Source organism: Pezoporus flaviventris, unplaced genomic scaffold (assembly GCF_033815535.1).
Source record: "Pezoporus flaviventris isolate CSIRO_AGI_PZ_B2104156 unplaced genomic scaffold, CSIRO_AGI_Pfla_v1 ptg000083l, whole genome shotgun sequence".
Classification (NCBI taxonomy): Eukaryota; Metazoa; Chordata; class Aves; order Psittaciformes; family Psittacidae; genus Pezoporus; species Pezoporus flaviventris.
In genome coordinates, this window is record NW_026892631.1 from 12,004,745 (window position 1) to 12,018,376 (window position 13,632).

The 13,632-nt window shown below is 42.3% G+C and overlaps 1 protein-coding gene across 1 annotated transcript in view; it reads right to left on the minus strand.

Annotated features, from left to right (window-relative positions):
* PLB1 (phospholipase B1) overlaps window positions 1–13,632 on the minus strand; it is a 74,699-nt gene that overhangs the window by 30,067 nt on the left and 31,000 nt on the right. Inside the window, exons 24-33 of the mRNA XM_061475602.1 lie at window positions 11,886–11,967; window positions 11,142–11,246; window positions 10,339–10,434; window positions 9,797–9,868; window positions 9,123–9,182; window positions 8,658–8,718; window positions 7,875–7,933; window positions 6,072–6,139; window positions 4,995–5,038; window positions 3,626–3,734 (exon numbers count right to left, since the gene is read on the minus strand). Of these exons, the coding sequence (XP_061331586.1) occupies window positions 3,626–3,734; window positions 4,995–5,038; window positions 6,072–6,139; window positions 7,875–7,933; window positions 8,658–8,718; window positions 9,123–9,182; window positions 9,797–9,868; window positions 10,339–10,434; window positions 11,142–11,246; window positions 11,886–11,967 (756 nt within the window). The remainder of the gene's footprint in view (window positions 1–3,625; window positions 3,735–4,994; window positions 5,039–6,071; window positions 6,140–7,874; window positions 7,934–8,657; window positions 8,719–9,122; window positions 9,183–9,796; window positions 9,869–10,338; window positions 10,435–11,141; window positions 11,247–11,885; window positions 11,968–13,632) is intronic.

The following is a 13,632-nucleotide window of genomic DNA, read 5'->3' on the forward strand; positions in this document are numbered from 1 at the left end:
CAAATTCACATCTTTGTGGAAAAATCAATATCAAATTGAACTTGAATCCTGATTTCTTTCTAATTCAATGATTAATCTGGAACCATAAATTTAGCTGCTTTTACAGTGCTTAGCACCTAAACCAGCTGAAAAGCCAGACACAGAAACATGTTTGTAAGCAAATGAGGTGGCCTGTTTAGAGCTAGGTGGCCATCAGTCTATTCCTCCTGGACTAAAACAACAAGGGGATCCCGAGTCCCCTTATTTAACCCATCTCTTGAGCAATGTTTGTGCATAAACCACACCTCATCCCCCTGCAAAGCTGAAGCGTTTCAGAGTTCACTGTGCACACCTCCCTCGTTTCTGTAGCCTGCACCCGGAGCCAATACTTCCTTTTCAGTTATGTAAAGCATCTCTGTGCACGCTGCCTTTCAGGGCAAGTGAAAAACAAAGAAACTCTCCAGATTACTCAGGCAGGTTAAGATGACAGCCTTGCTGTTTTCCAATAGCCAAGTGAGCACTCCCTCTATCTCTTTTTTGTATATATACACACACATATACATTTATTTTTATATATATATATATATATATATAAACTTCCATGAATTTTGAGTTACTCAGATTGAACGCTTCAACCTTGTTTGACTGCCCTGACACGCTGATCCTCAAATATGCATAGAAAAGAGAATGCGGTTGGAAAGCTTCAGCCTTCCAGGCAGCTTTGTCCTATGGTATGAGCTGCATCTCCCTCCAGGCTCTTGTTAGAAACACTTCACTGGCTGTCTATCATTTCTGGAAGCATTTCAGCTGACATTAATAAGCATGACGCTTGTTCTGTATGGCAACCAGAGCTTAGCTCTCCGTTGCAATACCATGTTTACTGGAGGAACAGGAGATCTCTCTCACCACCCTTCTCCAACGGAATACTGGTCTAACGCTAACATAAGTGTATTTACTGGGCAATGAACCCTGTCATACATCTACTTGTGACACAGACACTATAGGCATGTAATAGTTCTGTTCACTGTTACCCTTGTCCAATGTCTTAACCTACTTATTTACATCCTAAAGCTATGACAAAGCACAAGTGCCCACAGTTTTCTTCTGTTCTTACTATGGAAACCCCTAAGCTAGGGCATCAACTTGAATATTGATCCAGAGGAAAACACCACTTATTGAGCTGACTGCCCGCAACACCTTCATTTTCTCATGCAGTCACTGAAACACTGGTGCATCCTGAACCAATGCAGTCAGTAAGATCTAACATGAATGAAGCAGTGCCAGCAATCACCCATCCCTGAGCTGCACTTTCCACCAAATATAGATCCTGATCAGCAGAAACTGTTTGCTAATGGGAAACACAGATATTTTCAGTTCTTATCACCTGTTCTCTACTCTCAGTCCTAAATTCTCAACCTCCTTCTTTGACACGTGTCGGAGATCTCAGCCAGGCTCTGCTTCAGATCTATCCTTAACTCCAGCATGTATGTAAGCACTTTGGCAATGAATGCAGATAGGCTTAGATCTGATTCAGATCCTGCTGAATGAGACCTGCATTGCTACACTGCCATCAAGTTAACACAAAGCAGCCAGTGATTTCATTTTAAGACACCCTTACAGCTGGTTTCCAAAGGCTGGTAAGGGTGCAAAACTACCTGATTTTAGAAAGGTTCCAGTACTTCTGGAAAGCAGTTTCCAGACTGGTACCCAAAACCGAGAGAGGCCACAGAACAGTTCTGAAGTACCAGCATTAACTCCTGGGCTCTTTTTGCCCTTTGAATCAGAGAAAAATTAATATTTTTGACTGATGAAGAATAAATGCTGGATTGCATCATCACTCCAGGACCAAATACCTAACGCAGGAGAAACAGTTCCTTACGTTTGAATACACTTCAGTGTTCAACTAGGATGCATTCATCTTCTCAGGTGCATCAAGAGCCCGAACAGAACAAAACAGACAAACAGACAGATGTGACAAAACAAAACCCCAAAAGAAGCATCTCAAATTTCAGGGATACTAGTGAGGTAGTTTACAGGACTTTACTTTTGCACACCTTTCTAGAGAGTCACAAGACAGAAACAACAGATGACTAGCAGAAATATGGGACAATTGTGGTCTGCATCTCCTTGATGGATGTTTACAAAGCACGGTCGCAGAACACAGATATCTCCACTTCATCATGTTTATCAAGTCCAGCTGCTTGCATGGGAAGAGAGAAGACTAAATGGTATAGATGAAGTAGACAATTTTTCATTAGACTAACATGCATCAACTATTTCATTCAGCTAACTTTAACATCTTGGGTGCTACTGATACAAGCTGCTTGAAGTTTTATGGGTGACTTAAGAGGCTGTATATCCTGTTTCAAGTCTTCCTACCACTCAAAAAAAGCCTGTTTAGGGTTTAACTGACACAAAATACAAACCAGGCACCTATCTTATTCTTCCCTATAACAAGCAAAAGCTGAAACTAATCTGGATAAATGCTGTATTTAGAAGTACGTTAATAAATTCTCCTTGGTGGCGGAATCAGAGCCATAATCCTTGCGCGTCTCACTGACACACAGATACACTGAGTCATCACTAGGAAATAAAATGCCTTCTCTCAGGTATGGGCAGCTGTAGGATATATCAGGGCACCTAGCAGACTATGCCTCTCAGTAAATAAACGCATTTACTGAGATTGCTGGTATGAGTCAGGATTACTCAAGGCCTGCAGGAGAGCAATAAATATATCCAATAAATCCTTACAATCTTTGCTTAGATATAACAAACTCAAACACCTCACTTAGCTTCTGAGCTTCACTTCCAAGACCTCTTTGGGAAGTAAGAGGGATTTTTTTTCTTTAAACAACCAAAATAAGGTCTGGGTAATGCCAACTAACAGTGTCAAATCCAGGCATGGGCTGCCAGAACCTGTGCCCAAACTATGACTGAATTCCAGCAGCCATCTGTTTTGTTAATTAAACAGCACTGACTCTTTCAGTAAGAAGCCAGGGATTTCTAGGATAAGAAGTATAGCAAAGCTCAACTCATGCAGCCTCCCAGGTGTGACTATAAGCAAGAAGCCAAATTCAAATGACTGCAGGACATTACAAACCCTATTATATTGGCAGAAGTGGTTGCAACTGCATCAGGTCTGCAATGCACCAAACCCCATATATGACCATCACTAACTCTTCAGATTCAAGACTGTGGCTGTTCTTTTTACTCTCTCTTATCCACTCCTGCTTGCTTATTCAGAAACCTGAGGCTAGAATTATGAAAGATTTCATCTACTTTTTCTCCTATTATCTCTTTAACATTTCACTACATGCTCACTTTCTGAAAATATCCATAATATCAGAGATTTATTGAGAGATAAATAGATAAATTAATAGCTGTTCAAGAGGAAGAGTAGAAACCACCACCTCCAGTTTCTGCCAGTTTTTTGATTGTGGATTTCATAACCAGGACTGTTATCTTCATTTGAATGTTCAGCTATGAAATAAGCCCATACATTTAACAGGTTTTTGAGTGAATTTAAACCCTAACTAGACTGGTTTTGCTTGCTCTTCAGAGCAAGTTGTGACAGCACATGAGACAGTTGAAAGTCAATTAGATGAAGCATCCATCACCTGCATATGTTAAACAAGAAGCTACATACTCAGCCTGCGCTCCAGGAACTGCCTGGTTAAGGAACGCATTCGACTCATTTGCACTCCCTGTACCAGTCGAATAGCCCACAGTTGTGGCATTGAACTCTCGAAAGATGTCTGAAAAAGAAAGATAGCAACAAAGGGAAAGTTATTACACCTTCTGCCTGCCCCAGGGACTCGCACACACCAGCACTGCTACAGCTCTGCTCTCTGACAGCACTACCACAGCTACTGCAGCCTCCAGTCCTCTAGACGCATCCACCAAACAGTGGCAAAAAGGATCACCAGCTGGTAGTGATGCAGACAGCCCTGGGCTTGCTGTGCGCTGCACTGTCACCGGTGGATACGATGAGCAGAATTAAGAATTGCTGTGTATGGTAATAGCTCATGCTGTGTATGGTAATAGCTCATGTTGTGGTGGTTAAAGCCTAAAATAAGACCCTCAGTCATATGATGGTGGCTTTGTGAAGCAAACCTGAAGGGGGTTTCAGCCCAGCAGGAACTCGTTTTCAGCCAGGGGATCTGGGTCTGCTTCATGGCTGTGCAAAATCTCTTACTACTGACAAATATGAAGATGAAAGCCTCAGATGCATGGCTCTGATGAAATATCATCTTGTTCTCCGTTACCTCCATAGTAGCTTACAAAAGGAAGTCAATAGAGTAATTCACAGCTGAGAGTGAAAATGGTTGCATTGTAAACTATAATCTCAAAGGTTGACTTTAACCACATTTCAAATAAAGGCTCTGTCAAATGTAATAGCATCCAGTGAATCTATTAATTGCTTATTCTGATTATATTCTTGTTACATTCTGCTTGTAATAATGGGCAACATACAGAAGGACAGTTTACTGTCCCTCGCCAAATAGAAGTTTATTATCAAAGCTGATCCAAACTGACTCTCGAGTGGCTTTACATTAACAATAGGCTGAGCTGCAAGAAGTTGCATGTTTCAGGGAAGAGAAAGTTAAAATTACTCCCTTCAGGTTACATGTGTGAGTAGTCAGCTATATTTACCAAAGAGGTCTCCTCTGTGCAAACATCTCCTTTTGGAAAAAGCTGCAGTGGATTATTTATTAAATGCAAATGTTAATTGCATCACAAGCACAGACATAGCAGGCTTTTGTAGAGATTCAAACAACGCTCACCCAGCAGTCGAGAAGGGAGGGGGAAAAGGAAGTAAGGGAATTTCTAGATGCTTCTCAGCTTCACTGATGAAGCCAGCTTTTTATTCATTAGTCCTATGATATTGTTCCTTTGAAAGGTAGCTCTTGTTAATTACTCTAATACAGCTTTGAGATACTCTGTAAACACATCATAAATTAGCCCTCTCCCTCTCTCCAATCTTGCCAATTAGATCTAGCAAAGCATTTACTTACTAGGTAGAGTTGTCATGTTCTCTAATGATGCATCTCCTCCAATACTAAAACAGGAAAGAGAAATCCTAATCACTCATCTCTTAGCTGGACAGAGACAATAAGCAAAGTGGAAACCTACCACACATCATGAGAAAAAGGGGAGGGTGATTAATTTGGTAACTATCAATATATTGGATTACATGGAAAGGACAGACGTGGAAGTGCTGTTGGGGAAAATGGCTGAGGTTTCAGTGGTAAAGATGCTTGCCAGACGGATTTAATGGTCTTGCAGCTGTACAAGGGTGTAGTCAATCGTGAAATGGCAGAAAATGCCTGAGACAGCTACATACTCGAATGGATGAGTCCTAAAGTACTGCAGATTAGAAGGTCAGCTTTGAGACCAGTTCTAGCCTTGTAAAGCCACTCAAGGCAGTACCAAACAGCCGGCCCATGGGAGACAAGAGAGCTCCAAGAGCAGCTCCTCATTCCCAGCTCCTGCATCCTGCACATTGGTGTTCTCTCAAGCTTTTCAAATTGGTGGGGCACACCGAGGCCATGCTCTGGCTTACGGAGAGGTGGTTAGGACAGCACAGAGCTGTTGAAATCAATGTCAACTGAGCTACATCATCGCAGCAAACAAATTTAGTCTTTTACAAGTGTGTGCTGCATGTGGTGAAAGTTCTCCAGCTAAAAAAAACATTTTCTGTGGTGCTACAGAAAGCTGTCAAATAGAAAATATTGAGAAGTCCCAAAAGCAGCAAGTTACGTCTTGTTTGTGATTTTTCTCCAGCTTTGTAGATTTACAACTTGCCATCCCACCATAAGAATACAAACAGTCACGAGCAGCCAAAGATGAAAGCGTGAGAGAAGTCACAAGGCTAGCTTGAAATCCATTGCTTAAAACATTTTCTGTGAAGGCACCTTTTTGACAAATCCTGGATCTTGGTGCATCTTTCACAAGAAATGCTAGCCCAAAAAGCAACTTTTTTTTTTTCTTTCAAATTTCTGACAGCTGAAAGACCCCAGATGTGTGGAAAGGAATAATATTCTTTACAGGAGAGAATGCATCTCTCCTCGTCACTTTGAATGAAGACTTACCTCCAAGACAGTCCCCGATATTCAGTGCTCAAATCCAGGAGACTATCTGAGGCAATTCCTGTACCAGCCTACACATTAGTTTTCATCAACCAAATGAAATTAAAGCACAATTACTAATGCAATAGTCATACATAATAATTTCATTTACTTTTGAATGCATCTCTTCAAAAGCTTTGGAAAGCATCTGGCTTTCTACAGCCTTCCTTCTGAAGAATGCATCAATACCTTTTGTAATTATTTACAAGCAACTTATTGTAGGTGACACAAAATAAATGATGGAGCTGGGGAACAAAAGGTTTTTTCTCATGGGTCTAGAAGAGCTGAATAACTCATTTATGGTTGCATGAGTCAAGAACGATGAAAGCATCTCAAACAAACTTTCTGGCTAACGATAAGTAAGACTATATGAACACAACAGAGAAAACAAACGTATCTCAGAAGGAAGCACTGTGATATCTTTACACCAATTTGAAAAGCATTTTGCTAAATGGAGAGTCTTGTAGCAGTACTGCAGCAAGGAGGAAAGCACTCTACATTTATGCTAAACAAAGAGGCAAGCTAGCAACTACATCCCTCCTAAAATACCACCAAGAATTCAGAAGCAGGGTGCCTGGCAGCTGTGATACTATAGCTTCATACTAAATTTGAGTATGGGGTAGTACAGCACAAGACCAGGTAGACTGTTTGCTACTACCTCAGATTAAACAGCAATACTACATTTTCTTCCATGTACAAACTTGCTTGGATTAATGGAAGACTTGTGTTCAGAATGGCTATGCACAGGCCAAGTGCAGCTCTGATACAGCAATGCACCACTGCACTGTCAATGAAAGCTCTATTCTCAGTTCCTACAGAGTATACTTAGAAGCAGAAACACCTGCAGGATCCTGGATGTTATAACGTGGCAACCACAGCTATATACAGAATATTTGTCAATATTGCAAGTTTGCATTTAAAAGCTTCCATTTATTTCAGCAGCCTGCAGTGTGTGGGAGTTTTAGCAACATGCCTGCCAGAGAGTTGTAAAGGCTTCATGGTTTGTACACACAATATCGTTGTTGTTCAGGCTCAGATTCAGAGAAACCTATGTTCCAATTATGTCTTTCTGCCCAGTGTTTCTTTTGAGCTGGCTGTAGAGATCCAGTCTTTGACCGGTATGAAAACAGCAGGCAGAAGGACATAACTGGAACATACAATGTCCAGACCTTGAGACATATTTCTTTTAGACTGCCTCAGATAATCATTGCCATCAAGAGCTACATCTTGATAAAGAAATTAGCTATAAGTTAAAACAGGAACACACACACAAGACTGAATATCTTCTTAAATTGATAAAGTGAGAGGGCTCTTATCCTTGTGCATCCTTATCTCGTTGAATAACATGCTACTATCCAACATCCCTTAGTCACACTCTGTTCCTGAAAGGAGAGAGGGAAAGGAACAGGTTCACCAGCCTGGTTCTGTTCAGAAAAACTCTGAAAAACACAGTAACCTAAGGCTGGTGCTGTGTCCCATTAGTTTCAACAGCATCTGATCGCTTCTGTCTGCAATTCAGACAGATATTTAGGCACCTCTTTAAAGGGTTTGCCTGTGTTTTGCTGAGTTCAAAAGCATGTGAATATGTGCGTGGGGGAAACAGTGCTGGAGAACTGACACCTTCTTTCCTGTTCTAGCTGCTAGATCTATTATCATCCATGAATGAATGGATCTTTGCTTCTAGGTACAACAGCTATTTCCCCTCCACTGGCACAGGCACATGTTTGCAGTTTTACCAAGAGAACAGTAAAAACCCTATCTTCTTACCGTCAAAGAATCCCCAAGGGCTGCTATAATTTTCACATCAGCTGGCTTTAGGGAATGCACTGCAAAGGAAAGAGAGAGACAGTTGAACCTGGATAGTAAATAGCTATTCCTTTTCACCACTGTGTGTGTGTGAAACATGCCATTGTGCATTCTGATGCTCAGACAAGTTTTTGTAATACCCAGGTGATAAAACAGGAGGTCTCTCCAGTTCATCTCATGTGGTTGTAGCAGTAGCATGCGTGTATTATTCAGCATGTCAGTGGTTAACATTGCTAGTGAAAAGACAGAACAGCAAGGAGCAAATAGTAAGTTGCAAACAATATCCAGCACCAAGCTGAAAGTAAAACAGCACAGTTTAAACAAAGCAGGAACAGGAAAGCTCTAAAAAGGTGGAGAAGAGGAAGAGAAAATGAAGTTATTTGAAAAACTGAATACTTGAAATACATGAAAAACATGACTAACATGCATGAAGCTGGATTTCCAGTTTCCTTCCCCAAGATTTAGGTGGTATCACTTACAGGCTATGTCAGCACCCAGATTTGGATTTTAGCATGGATATTTTGAAGTTCTCCACTGGCAGTGACTTAAGTGGAGCTACTTAATCAGAATGCTACCTTGTGTGACAGTATGGCGCTGTTTCTATTAAGCAGCTGCTGAGAAACATGACATCTTTTCTGAGCAGTACTTTTCACAGTCCAGCAGTCATTTCAGCAGAAATAAAAACTCATCTTGAAGGGCAGTTGAAGGTTGTTCAGCCTCTTAACATAAAACAGGCAAGACTACCTGAAGTTGGAGGAGGGGAGGATGGAGACCTGTCCTCGCATAGCAGCTGGCTTCCATAGTTCTAAAGAGAAGAATAAAGCTGAATAGCATTTGACTAGCAAATACAGTCAATTGTAACTAGGATCTTCCTAGTAGAGGCCAGGTGGATAAACCAGAACCTCTTTAGCATGTAATTAACCAGACAGGTCTTGGCTGCTCATTCAATAGTCATATTTGGTATTGCTCAGACTAGGGTATCATCCTGCACTGATAACCTTGCTGTCCGAGCCTGTGTTCTTATAGGTGCTTCTGGATGTGTTTTGCTTAATTCTGGGGCTGCTTTCCTGTTCCATGCCATGCAGTCATCCTCCCAAGCCCCTTTGAACAAAGACTGATTTCACCTGCACTGCAGATCATGACTCATCTGGTTACCATACAGAAACAGATGCAGCAGAGTGGGATTATAATGACACAGTTGACACTTACTGGAGCTTGGTTAGGGTATGTGTAATTACTGTTCTTATACGTCCTCAGGAATGGCTCAGCCTACAAAACAAGACAATCTCAGTCAATGCAAAACACCGGAAGAATATATGTAGATTTCCATTCCCCAGCTTTCAGTTCTCAGATGTCTGTAGATGATTAGCATCTTGATGCAAATGGAAACCCAAACAAACAAACAAACAACCACCCCCCCCAAAAAGGCATTTTTAAAATGCCTACAATAACAATGTAAGTATTTTCACACAGCCAGAACTTACAGAATATGCTCAGGACCCCGCTGTGTGTGATTAACAAGAAGCTTGTGGTCTTACTGCAAGGCAGTCCCAGTGACCTTGGCAAAGCTATGCTGACTGGTGCATCGTTTCTCTGCTTCTCTACTGAAGCTCTGTTATTCAGTGTGGATACTTGATGACCTTGACTGGGTAGGCCAAACACCCTTCCCTCATGTTTTTGCCAACCATGATGTGTGACTGTGAGGAAGCTTATTGCTCGGACAAGTTTGCTGCCCTCCATCTAACAGGGGAGCATTCATACTGCTACTAGTGGCAGGGGCACAAAATACATGGGCAAGTGCTCTAGGCAGTTGGTAAAGGCTCATGCAGACTCCCAGCCACCTATAGCACCTCCACATAAACACAGACACCTTTTAAACTTACCTCAGTTGGACACTTGAGAACAATCTCACGGTCCATTTGCTGATTATTTGTCTTCTCCCCTAAGGGTTCCATCTGTGGAAAAATGGGGGTGCACAGAAGCAAAGTGAATAAGAGAGAGCAGCAAGTAATGCTGTGCTACCAGCCACTGGAAACCACCTCTGCAGCACAGCAAGACAAATGCAGTGTACTGCACCCATGCTAATGGCTGCCTCCATGCACTGCTTCTTAGCGTGCTGAAGAGGCTAACACACATACACCCCGAATGCGGTCTGATAATCAACATGCCAGGCAGGTATCATCGCCCTGAAAGAAGCCTCAGCACCCCCAGCCTTAACATACTCTGAGATTTGCTAGCTGGATGTGACTGGTTTAACAGTTCAGGTGAGCTTTTTTCACGTGATCTCTCTCTTCCTTTGTAAACACAATCAAGGGTTTGGAAGAGATAGGGTTAGCTAGATACTAGCTCCCTGAAGGGCTTTTTTGCTGCCAAGGGTAGGATGGAACAGAAAAGGGATGACCAATATATCCCTTAGAAATCTTACCATGTTGTTCCACAAAGCACGTGCAGCCTGGGAATGAGTCTTCTGGCTGAAGTGGAAACAGTCTGGGGCAAAGAATGAACTGTCCGGCAACCCCTCCTAGAGAACAGGATGAGTGCTGTTACAGAGGCAGTAAATATACAACAGGCTGTGCATTATCCCCTCTCTCTTCCAGAGAAATACTGCAGCTAACTTCAAACTGAAGTAGCTGTAAAGGCCTCTGAAGCCAAGAGAATTAAACTGGTCCAGAGAACACTAGTAATTCAGAACTAAGAAGCCTTGAAATCTTCTAATACAGGATTTTCAAAGTAATAAGGAATACAGGCCACTATGACTGTATGTATGGAATACCTGGGCACAGATCTTGATTGTATTGTTTATTTCTCCTGAGATTAATACACTGTACTCTGCCGAAGAACATACTAAAAGTCAAACACCAAAGCACTGAAAGGGATTTGTGATGTATAGGGAAGACAGGGGAAGTGCTCCCTGCTGAAGATTTTGAGCTAAATATCTACTGCATGGTTGTCTCATTGCTGTGGCATGGACTCAGTGTCCCAGATCATGTCTACAAGGTTGGTATTCCTGTTGCCCATTATCTACTATTATTCCATAAGCATTTTCTGCAATTTTTGATGTTAACTGAATCTTGAGTTAAAATTCATATAAAATATATATATATACTGCACAGAAATAATTATTAGGCTAGAAAACTGCTGGTCACACTTAAAGCCAAGACAGTTTTAAAAAGCCAGTGGAATCACACCAGGATTTAATGTAGGGGCAGGCGTTTTGGTTGTTTTTACCTGTGTTTTTGGCATCTCGATATTCACTGAAAACGGCTGCATGACCACTGTGAAATCATCTGTAGTGTCATACCTTCCACTCTCCACTAACTGGCGCGTTCTCTCCTAAAGAGTCAAAGAAAAGTTGTCACTGTTCCTCCTTTTACATTCAGCTTATTGAGTCCCTCCATCCATTTACATCTCAGCCAAGGCTTTCCCCTCCCTAACGCAGAAACCCAGACATGGCTGTGGTTTCCAGCTCACGCCGGGCAGCCAACACAGCTGTCTTTGAGGCAAGCATCCCAGGCTTCTTTGCAGAGGCAGCCTGGGGACTGGTGCCCGACTGACACCAGCAATTAGATTTTATGTCAAAAAGATGTTCTTCCAGCACCACCGAAGCGTCTTTGATTTGGCTGTCGTCCCATGCCCGAAGTGTGTTCCTGAGTTATCGTGTTCTTTGAGTTAATCTGATCTTCAAGAAGATAAATGATAAAAAAACCTGTGGGCTCTCTGATGTATTCTCCTTTCTTTGTCTCTTTAATAACCTTTCTTCTTGTCTGTTTTCCTGCTTTAGTGAAACAGAGTTGGAAAGATCCTGAGCCTACTCCCACCTCCCTCTCACCCTTCTTTTGTTTTAATCACAGCTACAAATATGTCAGTAAAATGAGTGGAAACCATCCCCCATCTCCAAGTATTAGCTTCTCTGTGGTTGTTTGATCAACAGGAGGGTGATCTTAAACCTGTAACAAATGCCGCATGTCTTACCTGATACCTTCTGTTAAAGTAGACCAACTTCTTGAACTCATTGGAGTTGTCCTCCAGGTTTAAAACACAAGGGCATTCTATCCTGCGGGATGAGAGCACAGTGCTGAGTTCTGCTCCTCATTTTATCACCATTTTTGAGATGACAAGCTGCAGGGTTAAAAGCTTCTTGGAGGGGAATTTCTCTCAAAGGCTGCTCAATGGGAGCATTAGCTCTCACCTCCGAGTTTCTCCACAGCCCTGATTCTTGAGCAGAAACACATTTATTAAACATAAATTCATGAGGATAAAGTCAGGAAAAAGCTCCATGCAAGCAAAAAACACACTGGATGACCATGGCAATGTTTTGGCAGCAGGAGTGAACCTTTGTACAGGGAGGCCTGCACTGGACGCAGCCAGTTCTAGACAGCTTCAGTGAATCAAACACAGGGCACAGCTGAGCCTGTCAGCCAAGGTGGTGGTGCCTCTGCCAAAACCTGTGTAAGAAAGGGCAGAAAACACTGGAGAGGAAGAAGAGGAGAGAGCAACAGTGGAATAAGGAGGAGGTGCTCCTTGGCAGAGCAGGCACCCACCCTGGAGGGACTGCAGCCTGTGGATGAGCCCACACGCAGCAGGCACATACGCCGGAGCACAGGACATGCGAGAAGGAAGAAGCAGCAAAGAGAGAACTTTATGTCCAGACCACAGTACCCTGTACCACCCATGCCTCACTGAAGAGACTGAGGGTAGCCTGTAGCAGTAACAAGGACAGAGGGAGAAGTGCCTGGAGTGAACTCGAGCCTGGAATGAAAGAGGATATATGCTTCAACTGTTTAACTTGCTTGTCTGTCTGTTTCCCAATACCAGAATCAGTAATACTTATGGTAATGCAAAATAAATTCAGCTACGTTCCCCAAATCAAGTCTGTTCCGCCTGCGATGGTAATCGGTGAGTGATTTCCCTGTCTTTATTTTGACGAGCTTTCTTATTCGCATTCCTGCCAAGCGCCACAGAAGCAACCCACCACAACTCCCGCTCACATGAGTACTCCTGCGCAATGTGGTTTCCTTCAGCAAGCATCCCTCAAGGCAGAGCTCCCACAAATTCATTCTTAATCAACTGAGAGGGTCACAAGTTAGAGGATGTTTCACATGAAGGATGGCAGAGCACCAAAAGAGATGCCAAGACTGATGCGGCAATCTCCATCCTCCAAATCCATGCCAACCAGGGCCATTCTAAGTTTCTGTGAACTCACGTTGCCCATGTTTATCCTTCTCTGAAACCTTGATCCTTCAAGCACACGAGTTTTTTTCTGATGCTTCCTCATCCTGGGAATGCCTCACTATTATTTGATAAATCCAAATGAGAAAAAGGACTGCTTTTAAAAATCCTGATCACAGTAAAGCATCCCCGAGACAACTCGTAGAGAAATACCTCCTATAGAGATGCAATTGACACATACAAAGTGCACAAAGACCCCTATCAGCTCCAAATTTGTCTTAATGGAGAGCAAGCAATAAAACAATGTTTTATTTCTACGGTACTTCTATATGAAAGGCAATACAAACCTAGACTGTGTTTTGAGATGTGTTTCAAATAACATAAGCAATGCAAAATTAGCAGAGACTTAATCTCTTTTTAGGTGATTTGCTGCTCTCAGAAAAAAAAGACAGACAAGCTTTCAAGACCAAAATCTTTCTTCAGGTCCTTCAACTCGGTAACATGGCATTCATTGTCTTAGGATCTCCTTAGTACCCTATAAGCTTAGCTT